The sequence below is a fragment of the Amblyraja radiata genome, chromosome 12, assembly GCF_010909765.2.
Source record: "Amblyraja radiata isolate CabotCenter1 chromosome 12, sAmbRad1.1.pri, whole genome shotgun sequence".
In the NCBI taxonomy this organism is placed as follows: domain Eukaryota; kingdom Metazoa; phylum Chordata; class Chondrichthyes; order Rajiformes; family Rajidae; genus Amblyraja; species Amblyraja radiata.
This window is the reverse complement of record NC_045967.1, coordinates 10,503,871-10,524,690: the sequence shown is the minus strand read 5'-3', so window position 1 is coordinate 10,524,690 and position 20,820 is coordinate 10,503,871. Positions and strand designations below refer to the sequence as shown.

General features: G+C 41.6%; 1 protein-coding gene across 6 annotated transcripts in view; it reads right to left on the bottom strand.

Annotated features, from left to right (window-relative positions):
- Nucleotides 1–441: 441 nt before the first annotated feature.
- Nucleotides 442–20,820, bottom strand: part of LOC116978919 (transcription factor Dp-1-like) — a 64,115-nt gene continuing 43,736 nt past the window's right edge. For all 6 annotated transcript variants that reach the window (XM_033030204.1, XM_033030209.1, XM_033030210.1 and 3 more), the window contains 4 exons: nucleotides 20,576–20,727; nucleotides 17,194–17,360; nucleotides 7,475–7,559; nucleotides 442–3,286 (listed from right to left, as the gene is read on the bottom strand). In XM_033030204.1, coding sequence (XP_032886095.1) covers nucleotides 3,103–3,286; nucleotides 7,475–7,559; nucleotides 17,194–17,360; nucleotides 20,576–20,727 — 588 coding nt within the window. In that variant the 3' untranslated portion in view covers nucleotides 442–3,102. The remainder of the gene's footprint in view (nucleotides 3,287–7,474; nucleotides 7,560–17,193; nucleotides 17,361–20,575; nucleotides 20,728–20,820) is intronic.

The following is a 20,820-nucleotide window of genomic DNA, read 5'->3' as shown; positions in this document are numbered from 1 at the left end:
GTTCCATTTTGGTGCATATGACAATTAAATGTGACTCTTGACAAAGGTGCCAATGTGAAATGAAAAACGCTGCATTAGAATATACCCAATTTCCATTTAACTTAATGGTGTACATTAGATCAACTAATACTGAAGAATCCCACAACAAACACCGCTCAAAATTCTCCTGAAACTGAAATAAAAAACATGAATAGGACTGGAATTTAAATGAAACCGTTTTTTCTCTTTCTTCCATTATACCAAACAAGTTCATAGAAGACAAAAGCAGAGATGACCAACATTGGTGGCCATGAAACTTGAAACGTCATTTGCACTTTTTCCAAAAGGTTACCAGTTACTATATAAAATTAGTTTGCAAATGTATTGAAATTGTGATTAATAAAACAGTAGACAGTAGTCTCAAGCTTTAAAAAAAAAAATTGCATTTCTCAAAGTCAAATATAAGATTATGTTTTTATTTCAAGCTTATAAATTTTAATGATAGTCATGAAACTAAAAACAACATCCTCATTTGTAACAATGCAGACAGAATTATATGTTTGAATTACAGATTATACTGCAGCATTGAGAGATTAGATTTTTGTCTCAACATTTACAATCTCTTGCCCCAACCCTCATTTTGCAACCATACACAAAAGTATTTCGGACAGGGAAAGATCGCAAGTAACTACATTATTTGTTATGTGGAAAAAAGATGTTGTATCACTGAAGCACACTATTCCAACAAAATATACACCTTCGGGATTTCATAGTTTTTTAAATACTGTATTTTCTTTATACTGTAGATTGCTTTGCTCTCAATGTGTTTTAGAGACTTGTCAGTCTTAAATAATTCCTATTCCAGTTATTGCCTTCCCAATATACTCAAGTTGGTCTACAAAAAGACCTAGTGTTTATAGAAAATTCTGTGACCAAGTTTCTGTAAATGTACAAAAGTCCATAAAAAGCTGCTTCAGGAAATTCCCTTAAAATCAATTTACGAATCGCATATGGACTCAGTTGATCAGATCTCGATTGGGCCACTGTTCCTATGTTTCATTCGATCCAAATACTCATTCAAATCAAGGAGATGCACACATGAGTTCTCACACACATAAACACAAACACATTTAAGTTTCACTTCGACCTTGAAATGTCAGCTATCTGATTTTAATGTGCTGCTCAGAGGATGAGGAGGTTCATCCATCATATACAATTCAGATGGGTGACGTGTGAAGTGCATTTTGTATTGCTCCTAATAGTAACAAAACAAACACCTGGGAAAAAGAAATCAACCGAAGTTTATGATACTGATCCCAATGAATGCAGAGATACTCATACTATCGGGAGACCAAAATTTGATGGGTAAAACAAGCTTTGATAAACAAAACTAAACATGAATATGCTTCTGCTCAAAGCATGTATAGCAAAAGCAGTACCTCTGAGGGATTCTTCAATAGTTGATTCTATTTTCTTTGTTTTTTATTAAAAAATATATCCAAGAAAATTCAAGCCTAAAGCTGGACCTGCATGTCCTCATTTTCTCTTTCCACCAACAGGCTACTTAAACCTCCTGTCACCCAGAAATGGAACTGTTCCAAGTTCTCCTTTTTCAGACAACATTCAATTAACAGGAAGCATGCTTCCACAAGGGAGAGGAAATGCCAGCTTTCCACAATTGAGGTCGTCAGTATCTGGAAGCGATTCAGCTTTAATGATAAAAAAAACAGTTCAACTCAGTCACACAGATCGGGTCAATTGACTTACATTACCAAAAATCAATTTAGGAAGTCAGCCTTTATCTTTAGCCAACCTGAACCAGATCTGCACCCGACTTTCACCCTTTACCAGCCATGTTCCACCAGAAAGGTGGTGTACAGAACAAAATAAAATTCCAAATCAGATAAAATATTAACAGGAAATAGACTTGAAAAACATTTCATGTTCCCCTCTTTCCCCCACACTAACATGCAACACTAGTGGTGCAAATACTCATATCCAATTTGAGAACCAGTCAGATGCAATAGTATTATAAATGTGCTGTGCCAGCAAAAACAGTCTGCGTTATCAAACAAACTCCACAGGCAGCAAACCCAGAAAATATAATAGCAAACTTTACAATTTGCCACAGAAAACACAACATTTGTATAGGCACCGCACAAAATGTTTTAACATCTCACAGGCCATCAGGGAAGCTTTTAAAATTAAGAATGCATTTAATTAAAAAAAACTGTTGATTCCGCAACAGGCTTTGTTCAGCATTTATTTGTAGGTGGTTACAAAGATAAGATGGGTAAAAAGATCTGCATCTGCTCAGTGAGTACACCACTATACTTATGTTTGAAAGGTGAAGTCAAGCTTTAAAAGTACTTCATACATTACTGCTGCTCCAGGAATATACTAAATAGAACTATATAATGCACTATTTATTGACCTAGTACCAGAAATTCTAAAACCAATCACAGGATTGCTTTTTACAAAGTTTTCTGGCAGCAGCAAAAAGCCTTTAAAGTACAAGTAACACTTCAATTTATTTTCTGTACTAACATTTTTTTTTAAATCCTCTCTCCTCTACTCCGAATTTCATTCAAAACATCAAGCTGAAAGGATGGAACATTAACGACTCCGTCCACAACTGCTTTCAATGCCATCTAACAGGCGGCGAACTTGTAGGAGGGGAAATAACTATCTCCATTTCTTTCCCGTCCTTAGTGGGACATAGTTGCCGTAAGGTGCTAAACCAGCAGCTCAGCCGAGAAAGAAAAACATGTAAACATCAGTACTCGGTAGCACTTTTGAAGCTACAGATGTTACTGCAATATTGTTCCAAAATGTGACTGAGCGACTAGTAGCTTTTATAGCTGCACTTGCTGCAGTAATAAGTCAACAGAGAAGCAAAATCATTTAAAAATGTTCAACTGTTGTTCCTGCATTCAGAAAAGTATCTTGACAATTCTGTTTTCAATGTTTCTTATGCTTAAATTAGAAGAGAATAGAATTAAGTTAAAACCCCTCACAAGTCAAAATAACAATTCTTAAAGTCTCTGCCTCAGAGACAATTCTTTCCGGAGATGCCATTAAAGGCAACAGAAAATAGGAATACATGTAGAATGATCATTAAGTTCATTCATACTCCTCATCATCATCATCATCTTCATCATCATCATCACCAATATACGACATAGGAGTCTCCATTCTGGGATCAGGAACGTGTGTACCATTGAAACTTCCTTGTGCTTGACTAGTCACTAAGGCCACTTCGGTATCAGTTGGTAAGGCTTGTATTGCATCACTGGCACCAAATGCTCTGAAAGTAAAATAGAGAAATGAAAGAAAAAAATCCAATGCCTTTAAACAGTGCAAGATCATTACGCACACAATAACGTTTAAATCAAAATTAACTTGAAATTAGCAAAGTCTGTGCTTGTAACTGCCTGAAAGAATGTGGTTGTACATCTGTACAATTGGTGTATCGTAATATTGGTTTCTTATTTTCATGTGGATGAAAATTCAATGAAAAACTGTGTATTATCCAGGCAAATCATATCATGCACAAGTATAACAGATAGAGTCAAAGAGAAAATAAACAGTTTGCAGAATGTAGAGTTACAGCCACGGAGAAAGTGCAGATAAGTGCAACAAGGTAGAGTGGAGTATCCATAGTGGCAACGAAACAGATGTGAACATGAAAACCTATGATAACAAGTACAAATATACAAGATAAAAAGATCAGACCGTGAATGAGGAAGGAATGAAAGGAAGGACAGGCATCAGCTCACAAGCAACTTGAGCGCCCTGGAAAGGAAAAGACTACAAGTAGTAAACACTGCCCAGTCCATCATCGGCTCTGACATTCCTACCATCGAGGGGATTTATCACAGTCGCTGCCTCAAAAAGGCTGGCAGTATCATCAAAGACCCACAACATCTTGGCCACACACTCATCTCCCTGCTACCTTCAGGTAGAAGGTACAGGAGCCTGAAGACTGCAACAACCAGGTTCAGGAATAGCTACTTCCCCACAGCCATCAGGCTATTAAACCTGGTTCATCATCAAACTTTGATTATTAATAACCAATTATCTGTTATTTGCACTTTATCATTTTATTTATTCATGTGTGTATATATTTATATTTATAGTATATGGACACATTGATCTGTTTTGTAGTAAATGCCTACTATGTTCTGTGTGCTGAAGCAAAGCAAGGATTTCATTGTCCTATCAGGGACACATGACAATAAATTCACTTGAACTTGAAAGTATGGTTTAAACTCAAAGTAGTAACAATCGCAAAAGGATAAAACAAATAAGAATCCATTGGATGACCAGAAAAAGTAATTATTTACATGGATATGGCCGAACCAAACCGTGATGCTATTTTAAAGCAACACATTCATGTTTGAGTCTGCTGTAACCACCTTATTTAAAATCGCATCCCTCACTTCATATTTTTCCCAAGTGTAGAAATTTAATTCAAGTGGTTAATCACATAATATTCAGTTGGAAGAGCACTCCAATTGGATGCTAGATCAACATCTTTTAGAATATGGATGAACTGAGGCTAGACTGCAGCTAACAACGCCGTGAAGGACAGCTGCATTCTGTTGATCACGGAGACCTGGCTTCATTCATTCATTCCGGACTCTGCTATCGAGCTCGCAGGTTACACCGCACAGCGTCATGACAGGAAAAGAGACTCCGGTAAGAGCAGAGGAGGAGGGCTCTGTATGTACGTGAACAACAACTGGTGTACTAACACAGTGATTGTAGACAGTCACTGCTCCCTGGACTTGGAGTATGTGACTGTTAAATGCAGGCCCATTTATCTCCCTAGAGAGTTTACTGTCGTCATGATAACTGCTGTATACATACCACCGGATGCTAATGCTAACTCGGCTATCGGACATTTGTATGGTAGCACTAGCAGCCAGCAGAGCATATATCCTGACGCTGTTCACATCAGAGCAGGGGACTTTAATCACGCGGACTTGAAGGCAATGCTCCCCAAATTCTACCAGCATGTTAAATGTGCTACAAGAGGAGCTAACACATTGGACAAGGTCTACTCCAACATCAAGCTGGGCTACAGGGCTAGACCACCACCACACCTGGGCCAGTCTGACCATATGTCCCTGCTTTTAATTCCTGCATATGCCCCCCTCAGGAAAACTGCTCCTACCATCACAACTTGGCCTGATGGTGTCTCTCAGCAGCTGCAGGACTGCTTCGACAGGACCAACTGGGATGTATTTGAACACCAGGACCTGGAGGTGTTCACAGACAGTGTACTATGTTACATTAAAAACTGCATGGACACTGTCACAGTGGACAAACACATCCGGGTCTACCCCAACCAGAAGCCCTGGATGACCCGGGAGGTCCAGCGGCTGTTAAAAGAGAGGAACACCGCTTTTAGGTCTGGCGATAGGGCTTTATACATCACGGCCCGAGCTAACCTGAAGAGAGGCATCAGAGAGGCTAAATCAGACTACAGGAGGAGGATAGATGACCACCTGGACAGTAATAACAGCAGGCAGGTGTGGCAGGGGATCCAGTATCTCACCAACTACAAGACCAACCTTGGAGCTGCTGAAGGTGACGCCTCGTTGGCAGAGGAGCTGAACCTCTTCTTTGCTCGCTTTGAAGTGGAGCCACCAGAGACAGCCACATCACACCACATGGTCCACAGCAGCTTAACCCTCAAAATAGAGGAGCATGAGGTGAGGCGCACGCTGCGGGCCATCAATCCGAGGAAGACTGCTGGACCCGACGGCGTCTCTGGACGCGTGCTGAAGGACTGCGCAGACCAGCTGGCTGGAGTCTTTACGAGGATTTTCAACCAGTCTCTGGCCCAGTCCACTGTTCCACCCTGTCTGAAGTCCTCCACCATAGTCCCCTTGCCCAAAAACCCCCACATTTCCAGCCTCAACGACTACCGGCCAGTCGCACTCACACCAGTGGTGATGAAGTGCTTTGAAAAACTGGTCCGGGGTCACATCACATCACTCCTGCCCCGAAGCTTTGACCCCCACCAGTTTGCGTATCGAGCGAACAGATCCACAGAGGACGCTGTAGCCACAGCCCTCCATGCTGCACTGTCCCACCTGGAGCAGCGGGGGAGCTACGTGCGGATGCTCTTTGTGGACTACAGCTCTGCTTTTAACACCATCCTTCCCCACAAACTGGTGGACAAACTGGGGGACCTGGGACTTCCACACTCCACCTGCATGTGGATAAATAGCTTCTTGTCGGGTCGCAGCCAGAGAGTCAGAGTGGGCTATCACACATCCACGGCCCTCAGCCTCAGTACCAGCTCCCCACAGGGCTGCATGCTGAGCCCCCTGCTCTACACCATCTACACATATGACTGCACCCACGCCCACCACAGTAACACCATTGTCAAATTTGCGGATGACACCACGGTGGTGGGGCTCATCTCCGGGGGGGACGAGTACGCATACAGGGATGAGGTGGAGCAGCTGACAGTGTGGTGTGGAGAGAATAACCTGCTCCTCAACACTTCAAAGACCAAGGAGCTCATAATAGACTACAGGAAGAAGAAAACGAACATTACACCATTAATCATCAGAGGGGACTGTGTGGAGAGGGTGGCGGATTTCCGCTTCATGGGAATCCACATTGAGGAGGACCTGACATGGAGCGTGAACACCTCTGCGCTGCTGAAAAAGGTCCAGCAGAGACTGCACTTCCTGAGGGTGCTCAGGAAGAACAACATCACCCAGAGACTGCTGCTGTCCTTTTATCGGTGCTCCATAGAGAGCATCCTAACATACTGTGTATGCGTGTGGTACACCAGCTGCACAGCGGCTAAGAGGAAAGCGCTCCAGAGGGCTATAGACAATGCCCAGAAGATTGTCGGCTGCCCTCTCCTCACCTTGAAGGACCTACACAGTTCCACTGTCTCAAGAAGTCCCAGAACATTATAAAGGACATTTCCCACCCCGGACACTCCCTGTTTGAACTGTTGCCGTTAGGCAGACGGTACTGATCAATGAGGACAAGGACAAACAGACTCAAAAACAGTTTTTATCCCACAGCAATAACTACACTTAATATAGCCACCAAATGAGCGCAGGTGCGCTACATATCAAAGGGATTGTGTAATCGACAGAAGAATGTATGGTTGTGTGTTTATGCTTTTTTTTTCATGTTATTTATTTTAGTTGTTTATTTTAGATATTTCTCTTTTACGTATCATTAGCTTTTAGATAATGTGTGAATGGTGCACTGACTGGTTGGCATTTTTAATTTTGTTGTACATGTTTACATGTTATAATGACAATAAAGAACCTATTATCTGGAATAGATTTGTAGCACAAATTAGTTCTAATTCAATATTTAGCTTCTCAACATATTGTTTGGAAAAACAAACTGATAATCTAATATCAGAAATAGATAGGGAGTCTCCCCATTGATGTGTGGGGGAAGAGGAGAAAAACAGGGAAAGGGAAAAAAGTAACAGCACTGGACTTACCTGCTAGATTGGAAGCTTGACGAAGATGCAGATGCTGCTACTGAACTTGGGCCTGAGCTGACATTTTGCACTCCTTTAGCCATTTCTGCAATCAATGAAAATCAGGATTGTTAAATTTTATTAAATAACTAGACTAAGTGGGACCCGTTGGGTCCTATGTTCACACGGGAGGACTGGTCCCTCGACGCAATATTCCACCTCTCCACCAATTCCAATATTGGTGGCCAGTGGGGGGGGGGGGGCGCGGCTTTCTGGAGCACTGGTATGGGTGTTGTTGGCTGCAGGGACTACTGGTCTCCAGAGGGCTAGTATGGACATTGTGGGCCAAATGGATTCTTGGGGTGGCAGCTCAGTCCCTCAAGCCTGATGTGCTGGCAGCTCACTCACGGCTGGTGGGCTGGCAGTTGACTCACGGCTATTCCTTGAAATTCCATTTCAAGCAGAGTGCAAGGCCACCAAATTCAAATCCATTTCCTACCATTTCAAGCAGGGTGCAAGGCCACCAAATTCAAGTGCAGTTTCTTACCTCTTCGAGCAGGGTGTAAGGCCACCAAATTCAAGTGCAGTTTCCAACCACTTCAAGCAGGGTGCAAGGCCACCAAATTCAAGTGCAGTTTCATACCATTTCAAGGAGGGTGCAAGGCCACCAAATTCAAATAGTTTCATACCATTTCATGCAGGGTGCATCGACACCACATTCAAATGGAGTTTCATACCATTTCATGCAGCGTGCAAGGCCACCACATTCAAATGCAGTTTCATACTATTTCAAGCAGGGTGAAACCACCATAAAAACCACTGTAAAACTATACAAAACACCACACACAGTTCAGTAGACATTCAGTGTGTTCAGTTGATTCACAGCTCAGACAGAGTCATGACCTCTCCCTCCCCATCATGCAGAGACTGAGCCACACCGACACTTCCGGGTTTTATAATCCCTCCCCCTCCCACCGGAAAAGGTGTTGGCTTCATGGTGTGATTGACAGGAGAGATTCTAAACATTTTTTAAACACTAATAACTTTTGTTTTTCATTGATGGGAAGAATCCTCTGCACCTGATGAGCGGAGGGGGGCTGAGTAAGATGGCCAAAAATCACAGCCATAAGTGGTAGCGTTTTATCCAAAATCAATATAGTGCAAACAGGAAGTTGTCAAGTTTAGACAAACAACCATTTGCAGGCAGTGCCTTTTCACTTCAACCCAAACCCCCCAAACAACCATTTGCAGGCAGTGCCTTTTTACTTCAACCCAAACCCCCCAAACAACCATTTGCAGGCAGTGCCTTTTTACTTCAACCCAACCCCAACAACCATTTGCAAACAGTGCCTTTTTACTTCAAACCAACCATATTTCATTTTCAAACCACATTAAGGGCACTCACAGTTGAGTAGACATGTGTTCAGTGTTATTCAGAGCTCTGGCTTCCTCCATCTTGCAGAGACTGAGTGAGGCACACCACTTCCTGGTTTTATAGTCCCCCCCCTCCCTCCAGCAGGGGCAGCAGAGAGAATGGCAATTAAAAAAAAAAAACATTAATATCTCTCTGATTTTTCATCAATGGGAAAAATCCTCTGGTCCAAGAAGGCGGAGGGGGGCTCTGAGCGAAGTGGCCAAAAATCACGGCCATAGGTGGCGCCGTTCTCTCGGAAATCACAGCACAGTGAGCCAAAAGCGGTCAAGATCAGACTTTTAGTAATATAGATTGTAAAGCCACATTAGTGCTCCAATATGCAAAGGACAGCATGTTTCAAAGTATTGTGGGAAATAAGAACGTATTCCAATTAAATCAGCATAATCATGTTCTTATTTTGAAATAAAATTCCTGTAACCCAAAATTTTTGGTTACTGTCACTAGGAACACAGATTAAAGGTCTCATAAACTGGAATAGCAGAGAATTTCTAAGCATCAACGACAACCATTTTTGGAAATATTTTGTAAGACTTGTTGCAAAGTGATTGATAGCAATTTGAAGTTGCTTTCCTTTTATACTTTATGAAACTTGATCAAATCTAACCAACCACAGCAACCTATAAATGAGACCAGACAAAAATTAAATAAAATCAATGTAAATGAAAAATAAATTCACTGTAAATCGATTTCCAGCAAAAAATTAATTGGAATTGAAGCTGGAGAAGTACAAAGGAGGTGATTTAAGTGAGGAGTCTCATGCAAAGCAAAGTTAAACAAGGTGTCGCATTTGTGTTGCAGATTCTAAACATATGTAAATCATTTGATTTCTCCAACTTTCCATAAGTTTGTTAATGATTTTTCTAGTTTTATTTAAATATAGAACAGCTCCAATTCTGAGCACGGTAATGCACCTTCTGACAGTTCTAAGAATTATATATCATCATCGGAGCTGCCCATCGGAGCTACAAATTTGACTTGTTTGTTTTGACTCATTCTTCCTATGTCTACATTCAGTCCTTCTCACAGCTATCTCCCATTGATAGACCAGTTTGCATAAGCAACGCAAAATTTGAAATGATGTCCAGTACCATTGCTGGATCCATTAACTAGCATCAGCTCTGACCACTGATCAAAAATCAGGGGGATAATGAAAATCACATTTTTAAATAACTGAATCAACATGGATACAATATATACATAGTACATTCATGCTTTATAAACTAGCACGGTAGTAAATGTTTGTTATTTAATAGGGTTGGCCACGTTAACCACTCTAGCTCATTTGTCAAAATGTACCAACAAATCTTACTTGCATATTAACAGTTGACATGATCTTATTTGAAAGATATATAGTCCTTATTTTAAGCCATTTGTGCTACTGATCTTCTACAAACCAACCTCTCATCCCTTATCTCACTGCCCCATCTTCATGCTCATTTGCTTCAGCCATGTGCTCATGTCTCAAGAAATATCCTTTCTTGCAGCACAACTTGTAGAATTGTTCTTTCACACATACACCAAGCCCTACTCAACTGATGCTGTCCGCATGGAGTTTGCACATTCTTCCTGCAACCATGTGGGTTTCCTCAACATAGCTTTTCTCTCATGTTCCAAGGACTCTATCACTACCCCCTGAAGCTAACTGTGACCATAAAGAAGCTCTTTGAAAAATTTGTTATGGCCTACATGTGTGCCAGTGTCAGACAAAATAAATCTCTTGCAATTTGAACACAGGGATAATAGATCTACAGAGGACAATCTCATCTTGCACGATAGGCTCTGAATCATATTGACAATAACACCCATGTTAGGATGCTATTCATTGGCTACAGCTCAGCCTTCAACACCAACATCAAACAAACTCTGAACTCCTGGATCCTGGCCTTAGGGCCTCCATCTGGCTTCTCAACTTCGTGACTGGTAGAGCATACAAACTCCATAGACAAGCACCCATAGTCAGGATCGAACCCAGCGCTGTAATTCTGGTGCTGTAAGAAAGCAACTCTACCACTGAGCCACCATGCCGCCCTCTCCAGAACTCTTTTTATGCAACATAACTGAGAACTATATTCTGCACACTATCTTTTGCTTCACTCTACCTATTGTACTCCAGTTTGACTTGATTGTATTCATGCATAGTATTATCTGATTTAATTGGCTAGCATGCAAAAAGCTTTTCACTATACCTCAGTACATGTGACCATCACAAACCTGAACTCTGACTTCCCGGGGTTGTGCTCAGTCCATTGTTCTACCCTCTGTACACCCATAGCTGTGCGACCAAGTACAGCACCAACACCACCTTTAATGTTGCTGATGATACCACTATTAATGGCTGGATCAACAACAACCATTAGATTGAGTCTATGAATAAAATCAAGATTTGTCATTTTGTCAGAACATTCACTAGCCTGTACGGTTCAGCAAGATGAAAGTGTTGATTATTGACCGAAGGAAGCGGGGTCAGGGTGAACCCAACACTGTTCTGATTAATGGAGCTGCTGTAGAGATGGTCGACAGCTTCAGGTTTCTTGGTATGTAAGACACTGAAGCGGTGATCAAGATAGCAATGTTTTTACTTTAAGTGTCTGAGACGATTCGGCATATCCACAAACGTCTACTGTTGTGCTATACAAAGTATTTTGATGGGATGAAACCCAGCCTGTAGCCCAAACTGCTCGGCCCTCGACCACTTGAACCTGCAGAAGGTGGCGAGCACAGCCCAATGTTTCATAGGTTCGTCACTTTCATTCTTGCAGTCCTTTTTCATAGGCGGGAAGCATCATCAATGGTACCTCCCACCTTGGCTATTCCATTTTCACACTTCAACCTTCTGGGAGAAGATACAGGTGCTTGAAAGACCAGACATCCAGACTGAACAGCTTCCTCCCCACGGTTATAGACACCCCTGCAGACACCTGATCTAATCACCTCTCACACTCCTTTCTTGGAGCTGCCGCCAAGTACTCTCATCTCTACCTCATTCGGTTATTTTGTGATTGCCCTTCAGCATTTTATGTTCTACACGAGATTGCACTACGATCTTTGCTCCATTTTTTCCATTACATGCTATATTTATTGTTTACTCTATGAGCTTTAAGAGAACTAGAAATTTTATTGCCCCCTGGTGTATATGACAAAAACAATCTGAATTTAAAGACACACAGGCTGGTAGATTAATTGGCTTTTATAAACATATGCGAGTGCTATAATCTGGAGAGTTGATCGAAATGTGGGGTGAATGAAATAGAATGTGCTTGATCAGCACAGATTTGGAAGGCCAAAGACCCGTTTCCTCTCTGTATGCCATAACAATCAATGATGCATGAAGAAAAATAAAGTGCTGGAGTAACAGTAACTGAGAAACCTAGAAGAGAGGAGGGACAGGACAAACCCTGGCAAGCAACATGTGGATGCAGGTGGGGGTGTGATAGGCATATGGTCACACAAAGGCACAGGAGCTTCAGGAGAGACAGGGGTGAGGGAAAAAGAGAAGGGGGGGTTGCATTGTTGGTTAAGGAGGATGTCACAGCTGTGTTCAGGTGACACTACAGACGGTTCGTCTAGTGAGGCTGTATGGGTGGAGCTGAGGAACAAGAAAGGGATGATCTACAGACCCCCAAACAGTCAATGGAAATTAGAAGAACAAATATGCTGGGAGATTGCAGACAACTGCAGGTCAAATAATGGGCCTGTCCCACTTAGGCGATTTTTCAGGCGACTGTCAAGTGCAGTCGTCTGAGAAAACGGCAACTGGAACGACAGCTGTCAGAGTGGAACACACACACACCATTGCTTCCTTCACCAGGCCGTTATGCAGGCGGGGGACAGGGCAAGCGGGGGGAGCGCTGTCTGAGTGAAATTCACACGGTGCAAAGCCAAGGTGATAAGACACATACCGCAATGTACAGGAAGGTTCGCGCTGTAATTAAAATGGCTAAAGCAAAATGTCTTTTAAAAGGGGGGGGGGAGAGGAGAAAACTTTTAAGAAGCCAGTGAAGCTCAGCAGACATTTAACATTACCGGTCGGTTATCCTTGGTTCTGAAAACTACTGCTTATGCTTTTTTTCCCAATGAGCCAATTAAATTCACTGGTCAGCACCGGCTACAACCTACGAGAACCTTGAACCTCCTGGCGACCCACGGACGGCACGAGAATGCTCGCTACTCTCCATGGCGGCTTCATTCTGGTCGGCGCTAATTTTTCAACATGTTCACGACCATGGCAACCACCTGCAAACTGCATAGTCTCCTGCAGTCGCCTAAGTGGGACAGGCCCATTCGGTTGTTGAGTAAGGGATTTTAACTTTCCCAATATAGACTGAGAAAATCATAGTGGAAAGAGTTCAGATGGGGTGCAATTCCTCAAAGGTGTTCAGGAGAGTTTTCTTAAGCAGTATGTGGAGGATACTGTACACTGGATCTAGTATTGGGAAATTGGGAAGGGCAAGTTAATGCAGTGTGTGTGGAAGAGCCTTTTGGGACCAGTGACCACAGTTCGATTAGGTTTAAGATAGTTATGGATAGGGACGGAGAGGGTCCACGTGTTAAAATGCTCAACTAGGGTAACGCCACCTTTGAGGGTATGAAAGAAGGTCTTGCTCAGGTTGACTGGAGCAGGTTATTAGAGGGGAAAGGAACATCAGTCAAGTGAGATGTTTTTAAAAGTGTACTGAAGAAAGCTCAGGATGTGTATGTCCCCTTTAGAGGGAAGTGCAAAGCAGGCAAACATAAGGAAGCTTGGCCGACGAGGGAAATTAAGATGTTAATCAAAAACAAGGATGCATGGGACAGGCATAGGCAGCTGGGATCAAGTGCATCCCTGGAGGAGTTTCAGGAACTAAGGAGTAAACTAAAAAAGGGAATCAGAAGGGCGATGGCTCTGACGGGTAGCATTGAGGACAATCCCAAAATATTTTATTTTATAAATACATAAGAGGGAAAAGGGTAACTAGAGAGAGTGGGACCTCTCAGGAATCAAAGCAGTCACCTCTATGTGGAGCCACAGGAGATGGGCAAGGTCCTAAATTGGTATTTCTCTTCTGTATTTACCGAGGAGAAATACGGTAGGACGGAGGAAATTGGAGCAGTCACTGGAAGTGTCTTGAGAGCAGTCAGGGTTACTGTCGGAGGGGGCCTGATCTGATATATCCGAGAACATTGTGGGAAACTAGAGAGGAAATTGCGGGGGCCCTGGTTGAAATTTACGAGTCGTCCTTAAATATAGGAGAGGCGCCAGGATTGGAGGGTGGCAAATGTTGTGCCTCTTTTCAAGAAGGGCTGCAGGGAAAATGCTGGGAACTATAGGTCGGTGAGCTTAACATCTGTAGTTGGTAAGTTCCTGGAGAGTATTCTGAGGGATAGGATATACAGGAATTTGTATGGGCAAGGGCTGATTAGGGATAGTCAGCATGGTTTTGTACGTGGGAGGTCGTGACTCACAAATCTGATTGATTTTTTTTTAAAGACGTGACCAAAAAGGTTGTTGAGGGCATGTGCATGGACTTCAGTAAGGCGTTCGACATGGTTCCGCATGGTAGTCTGCTCAGGAAGGTTAGATCGCATGGGATCCAAGGAGAAATAGCTGAATTGAGTTTATTGTCATGTGTCCCTGTATAGGACAATGAAGCAAGAATTTCACTATCCTATATAGGGACACATGATAATAAACTCACTTGAAATTGGGTGGCAAATTGGCTCCATGGTAGGAAGCAGAGGGTAATGGTGGAAGGTTGCTTCTCAGACTGGAGGCCCGTGACTAGTGGTGTGCCTCAGGGTTCGGTGCTGGGCCCGTTAATGTTTGTCATCTACATCAATGATTTGGATGAGAACTTACAGGGACAAGCTGCCAGAGGAGGTAGTTGAGGCTGGGACTATCCCAGCGTATAAGAAACAGTTAGACAGGTACACGGATAGGACAAGTTTGGAGAGATATGGACCAAGCGCAGGCAAGTGGGACTAGTGCAGCTGGAACATTGTTGGCTGGTGTGGGTGAGTTGGGCTGAAGGGCCTGTTTCCACACTATCAATCTATGACTCTAAAGACAAAAGGTTTGAGATAAGGATGTGAATTGTGAAGGCACTGGAAGGAATATAGGTGGAAGGGGAAAAATGAGTATGAGTCAAGGTGGGGCACAGGGCAAAGGGAAGAAAGTGTTGGATATATGTGATAAATCTTGGAATCAATCTTCAACTATATTTGGGCATGACATTTGCCTCCATTTTCCATTCCTACACTTACTCAAGTTGCTAATCCTTCCTCCAAATTCTCACCCAGCATTCGAGTTGTGTGAGATAATATTTTCTCTTTAGCCAAATGTCAGCAAAAATACACTATCTTTTGTTCTCATCACACATCTTCTGTACAGATGGCAACAATCTCGACTCAAGCTATATCCACAAGCAATTTGCAGAAAAGATTCACAGAAATGTTGCCTGCACTGGATGGCTTGGATTATGAGGAGAGATTGTTTTGGCTGGCTCTGCTTTCCCTGGAGAAAATGAAGTTTAAAGGTGACCTCATGCAAGTTTATTAAATTATGAAGGACATAGATAGCCACTTTTTTTTCCAGAATAGAGATGCCTATAATTAGAGGGCATAGCATTAAGATGAGAGGGGGGAAAAAAACAATCTGAGGTGCAAGATTTTAAAACAGTGAGTGGTGGATGTTACAATAAAATGTGAGATGGCACAATAAAAATGTTTTTAAAGCATTGGATAGGAAAAGGAAAGATTTAGAGGAATATAGGTCAAACACATTTGAGATCAGTGTAGTTATTAGGTGTCTTGGCCAGCATGGATGAGTTGGGTGTGTTTCCATGTTGCATGAATCTTAAAAAGTGTACAATGCTGTTATTTGGAGGAAAGTGGAAAAAGAGGCGCTGTTCCTCCAGTTTGCATTTGGTATTAGGTGCTTGCGATGTGGCCTGCACTACATGGGTGAAACCAAGCACAGGTTTTACAGAACACCTGCGGTCTGTCTGTCATGCGCATCAGGAGCTAGCTCCCAGTTGCTAGCCATTTAAATTCCCCTCCCCATTCCTACACTACACTAACCTATCTGTCCCTGACCTCCTCCATGTCCAGTGAAAGACCAAACCGCACCAGAGGAACAGCACCTGTCATTCTTCTTCGGCAGTCAAACTAACAGGTAGCATGTATATGGGCTTTTCTAGTTTCAGATAACCGGCTCTCCCTCATACCAAATCCTCCCATTTATACCTTCTTTCTTTCATTGCTCCACCTTCTCATCAAACCAGTTCCCTAATATCCTCATTGGCCCATCACCCACACGCTCCTCCCAGGAAACATTCCTCCAGTTTCCATCTGTCACACACATGCCCTTATTTGGTCTCATACTCCACCCTTCCTTTCCCATCAGATTCCACCTACAGCCGTTTTTACCTTCATCAATCACATCCCAACTTCTGCAGTTATCTTCACCTCTCTTCCAACTGACTCCATCTACCACCCCCCACCTGCCAGCACTTGCCTCATCCTTGCTCGCCCACATCTTTATACTGGCTATCTCCCCTCTATCCCTTCAGTCCAGAGGAAGGGTCTTAGCTCGTAACATCGATTGCTCATTTTGCTCCACAGATGCTCGCCTCAAGTTCAAGGAGTTTTTCATGGCAAGAGAAATATTAGCACCAATAGGTTTTAGCGACATTCTTTTCTGTGTGTAATCTGGCTGATTATTGTTGGCATTGGCTATTGAGAACTAAAATGTTTTCCTTCCCTCACTGCCTGCAAGCCAGTACCAGAGTCCGATGTGACAAATGCACATGGAAAATCATTTGTCTTACGATTGCCTTCAGAAATTGGAGTAGTATCTGTCTCTTGTACAATTTGTACATGATAGCAAAGCGAAAAAAATCTATTAAGGTACCTTCTATTTCTACATGTAGAAATCTCCGCACCTCATCACCGGCCCGACATTTTACCTATTACATGTGGCAGCACATCAGGTATTAGGTTCTTAGTCATTATTATTATTAAAGTTTTAAACTCTTCAACACCATCTACTGGAGAAATGGTTTGTGGTTACCTATAGAAGACACCACACTTCAAAGCAATTTATATTAGATAGCTTGATTACAAGATATTTTTACACATACTAATTTGCAAATAGCAAAAATACTTAATACAAGGTTTCCTGCTAGAGTTGGAGAAAATAGATTCCTGATTTTTAAATTAAGCTTAGTACTCATCCAATATGATAAAGATAAACTACACATCTTAGTACTCATCGAATATGATAAACATAAAATAAACATAATCTACACATCTTCCTCTCCATACATACCTATTACGTATGGTTCCAGGACTTGGGGTACTAAGCTCTTCGCCATCTTCAGTTCCTCAGCAGAACAGCCACCAGACTCCAATCCAAAAGCCATTCGCATTCGCTTAAGAATTTCAATGTCGTCATGGATTTCGAATGTATTATCAAAGTTAAAAAAATATTCAAACCTGTGAAACAAAGATAGACATTCTAAATTCATTAACTTTAAAAAAAGTTATATATTTCAGTACAGATAACATTCAGGTCAGCTTTCAATATATTCCTGGGAAAATCCCCCCCCCCCCCTCAAAATTCTCTGAAATTTAACATTGAAAGCATCCTTTCTTGTCTCCAAATGAAGAGCACCAAGTTCTTAGGTCAAATGCTAAAAGTTTTTTTTTAAAATTTACTACTACATTATGAACACAGAACATTGAGCAATCTTGATAAGACAAACACCTATTTCAACAACTGGCAATAAATCTATTAATACTATTTTTAGTTTCCTTCAACTTTAATGTAGAAAAAAAGAACCAACCTCAGTCAACAACATTTCCTAAACATGAGAAGGTCATAACTGATAGGATCAGAATTAGGCCATTCGGTCCATCAAGTCTGCTCCGCCATTCAATCATGGCTGATCTCTCTCTCCCCCACCTAACCCCATTCTCCTGCTTTCTCCCCATAACCACTGACATCCGCACTAATCAAGAATCTATCTATGCCTTAAAAATATCCAATGACTTGGCCTTCGCAGTCAACTGTGGCAAAGAATTCCACAGATTCACCACCATCTGACTAAATAAATTCTTCCCTATCTCCTTCCCAAAGGAACATACTTTTAATTCTGAGACTATGACCTCTAGTCCTAGACTCTCTCACTAGTGGAAACATCCTCTCCACATTCACTCTATCCAAGGCTTTAGCTATTCAATACGTTTCCATGAAGTCCCCCCTCATTCTTCCAAACTCCAGCGAGTACAGGCCCAGTGCCGTCAAACATCCAACATATGTTAACCCACCCATTCCTGGGATAATTCTTGTAAACCTACTCTAGACCCTCTCCAGAGCCAGCATATCATTCCTAAGGTGCCCAAAATTGCTCACAATACCTCAATACAGAATGTCTCAGCATTATATCCCTGTTTTTATAGTCTAGCCCTCTTGAAATATATGCTTACATTGCTTTTTTCTTTCTTTCGCTACACTATATTCCAACCTTCTTTGCCCACTCACCCAAACTATCGTCCTTCTATTGAGTCCCTGCTTTCTCTGCAGTACCTGCCCCTCCACCTATTTTCTTATCTGCAAACTTGGCCACAAGCCTTCAATCCCCTCATCCAAATCATTAATAGCCAACGTGAAGAGCAGTGGCCCCAGCACCGACCCCTGCGGAACGCCGCTAGTCACTGGCAGCCAACCAGAAAAACCCCCCTTTATTGCCACTCTTTGCTTTCTGCCATCCAGCCAACTTGCTATCCATGCTAGGATCTGCCCTTTGATACCATGAGCTCTCATCTTCTGTTCCAGCCTCACGTTGGTACCTCATCAAAGGCTTTCTGGGTTACCTGATCTCTGTTTTCCAGTAAGTGCTGTGGGTTGCATGCCATTAGTTGTAACATTTTAGACAGCTAACAGCTACGTGGCAAAATTCTGCAGAACTATTTGCTCCATATGTGATTCATTAGTAAGGAATCAACATCTTCAGAAAAGTAAGAACAGAAGGAATAAAAAATATTCTGAAATTTAGATTATGTTCTTCCTTTTTTCATACATACTCAAGGAAGCAATTGAACTGGAAACATTTATGGCTGTAATTAATATTTTATTGTAATGTCTTAAAAAAATGTAACACCACTTTAAAATAATATGGTTGAATTTTCAGTTAAAGTTAATTTGTGTGCTCTCTCCCACCAGATCAAAATTTGGAAATTCCTACTCACCAAAGGGGCATTATTACCCAAATCTAAAAACAGCACTGGTCTATTTTGCTGGGCAATTCTGGATAAGCAATATTAATACTACTTACTTACATTTCCCATAGCCTTATGACAAAGCATTACCTTATTTGTACAATTACTGGGATAGAAACATCTTGTCTATAGAACACTTCTCCATACTGTCAAGACAAGAAAACTAGTATTATGTTTTATGACATTAGGAAGGCTTGCGATAATATTTACATTTAAGTTAAGTATCTTAATCTTGGAATACTACACCCGAAGGGCTGATATCTTCTATTTAGCCTTTAGGGCAATGTGGATGTTGCTACCTTTAAGATAATGGAATGCTAACTTGAAATTGCATGACATTTGGCGAAGAAACACTCTCCGTGCTGGCATGTAATGAATTCCATAATAATGCCATGTCATTATTACAGATCAAATGCAAGGCGAAAGTACACAGTCAATAGCAAAACCCCTTAACACCATTAATGTACAGATGTAACTTGCTCCCTGAAGGTGGCAACATAAGGAGAGTGGTAAAGAATGTGTGTGGTATGTTTACCTTCATTATTCAGGGCTCCTATCATAAGAGTCAGGAAGTCACAATGCAGTATTATAAGACTTTTGTTAGAGTGCATTTGGAGTAATGTGTACAGTTCTGGTCATCCCATTGTAGGAAGGATTTGGAAGCTTTGGAGAGCATGCAGAAGAGGTTTACCAGAATGCTTCCAAGATTAGAGGGTATATTAGCTATAGGGGAGGTTGGACATATTTAGGTTTTCTGTGGCGATTCCAGTACTTGGACATTGCTCGGAGGAATTTGTATAGCAATGTCAAGTGCCCAAGGCTGTGGACCTCCCAACAAACAACCTTCCTTTGTACAAGATGTTTAAGAAGGAACTGCAGATGCTGGAAAATCAAAGGTAGACAAAAATGCTGGAGAAACCTTCCTTTGTACAATGTTTGCTTTCAACTAGCAGATTTTTACAAAGTTTGCAATCAATTTCAATTTTGTTGGACTCCTTGAAACCAACAATTTACATGATTTTTAACTCTCTCTCATTTCTAAGATAAAGAAATAAGTGAAGCATACATTTTATTCCATCAAGTAATTGCCATATATCTTGATATTCCAAAATTGAAATTTCAGAGATATAAAAAAGCAAAATACTAATTGAAGTTCGCAATGTTGATGTATTTAAAAAAATCTATCAAATGTAATTATACAACCAATCTCAATACTCACAATATTGTCAAATCACAATAAACAGTATCTTGCAAATTGAGGGATTTGTATTTCTAAAAGGGCATACATTTCCGTGCTACATATTGACAATGTTGGATGATCAGCCTTGATCATATTGAATGGCGGTGCAGGCTCGAAGGGCCGAATGGCCTACTCCTGCACCTATTTTCTATGTATCTATGTTAGGCCACACAGATGTTATTGTACTTACTTATCAGGAGAGATACTGCAGTCTATGATTGTTTTTTTGCTGGTGTTGACTAAAATGAAGGGCAGTCGAATGGCAGTATTGGGAGGAGGAACTCTGCCAGATTGTTGTTCTACAAGGCGATTTCGTTGAACCAGATTCTTAAAGGCAATTTGCTGCAAAATAAAAGTTGTTGCAATGTACAAATGATGTACTTGGTAATTCCAATTCATTGTAGTGATAAGAGTCATACTATTTTGTATTTGTTT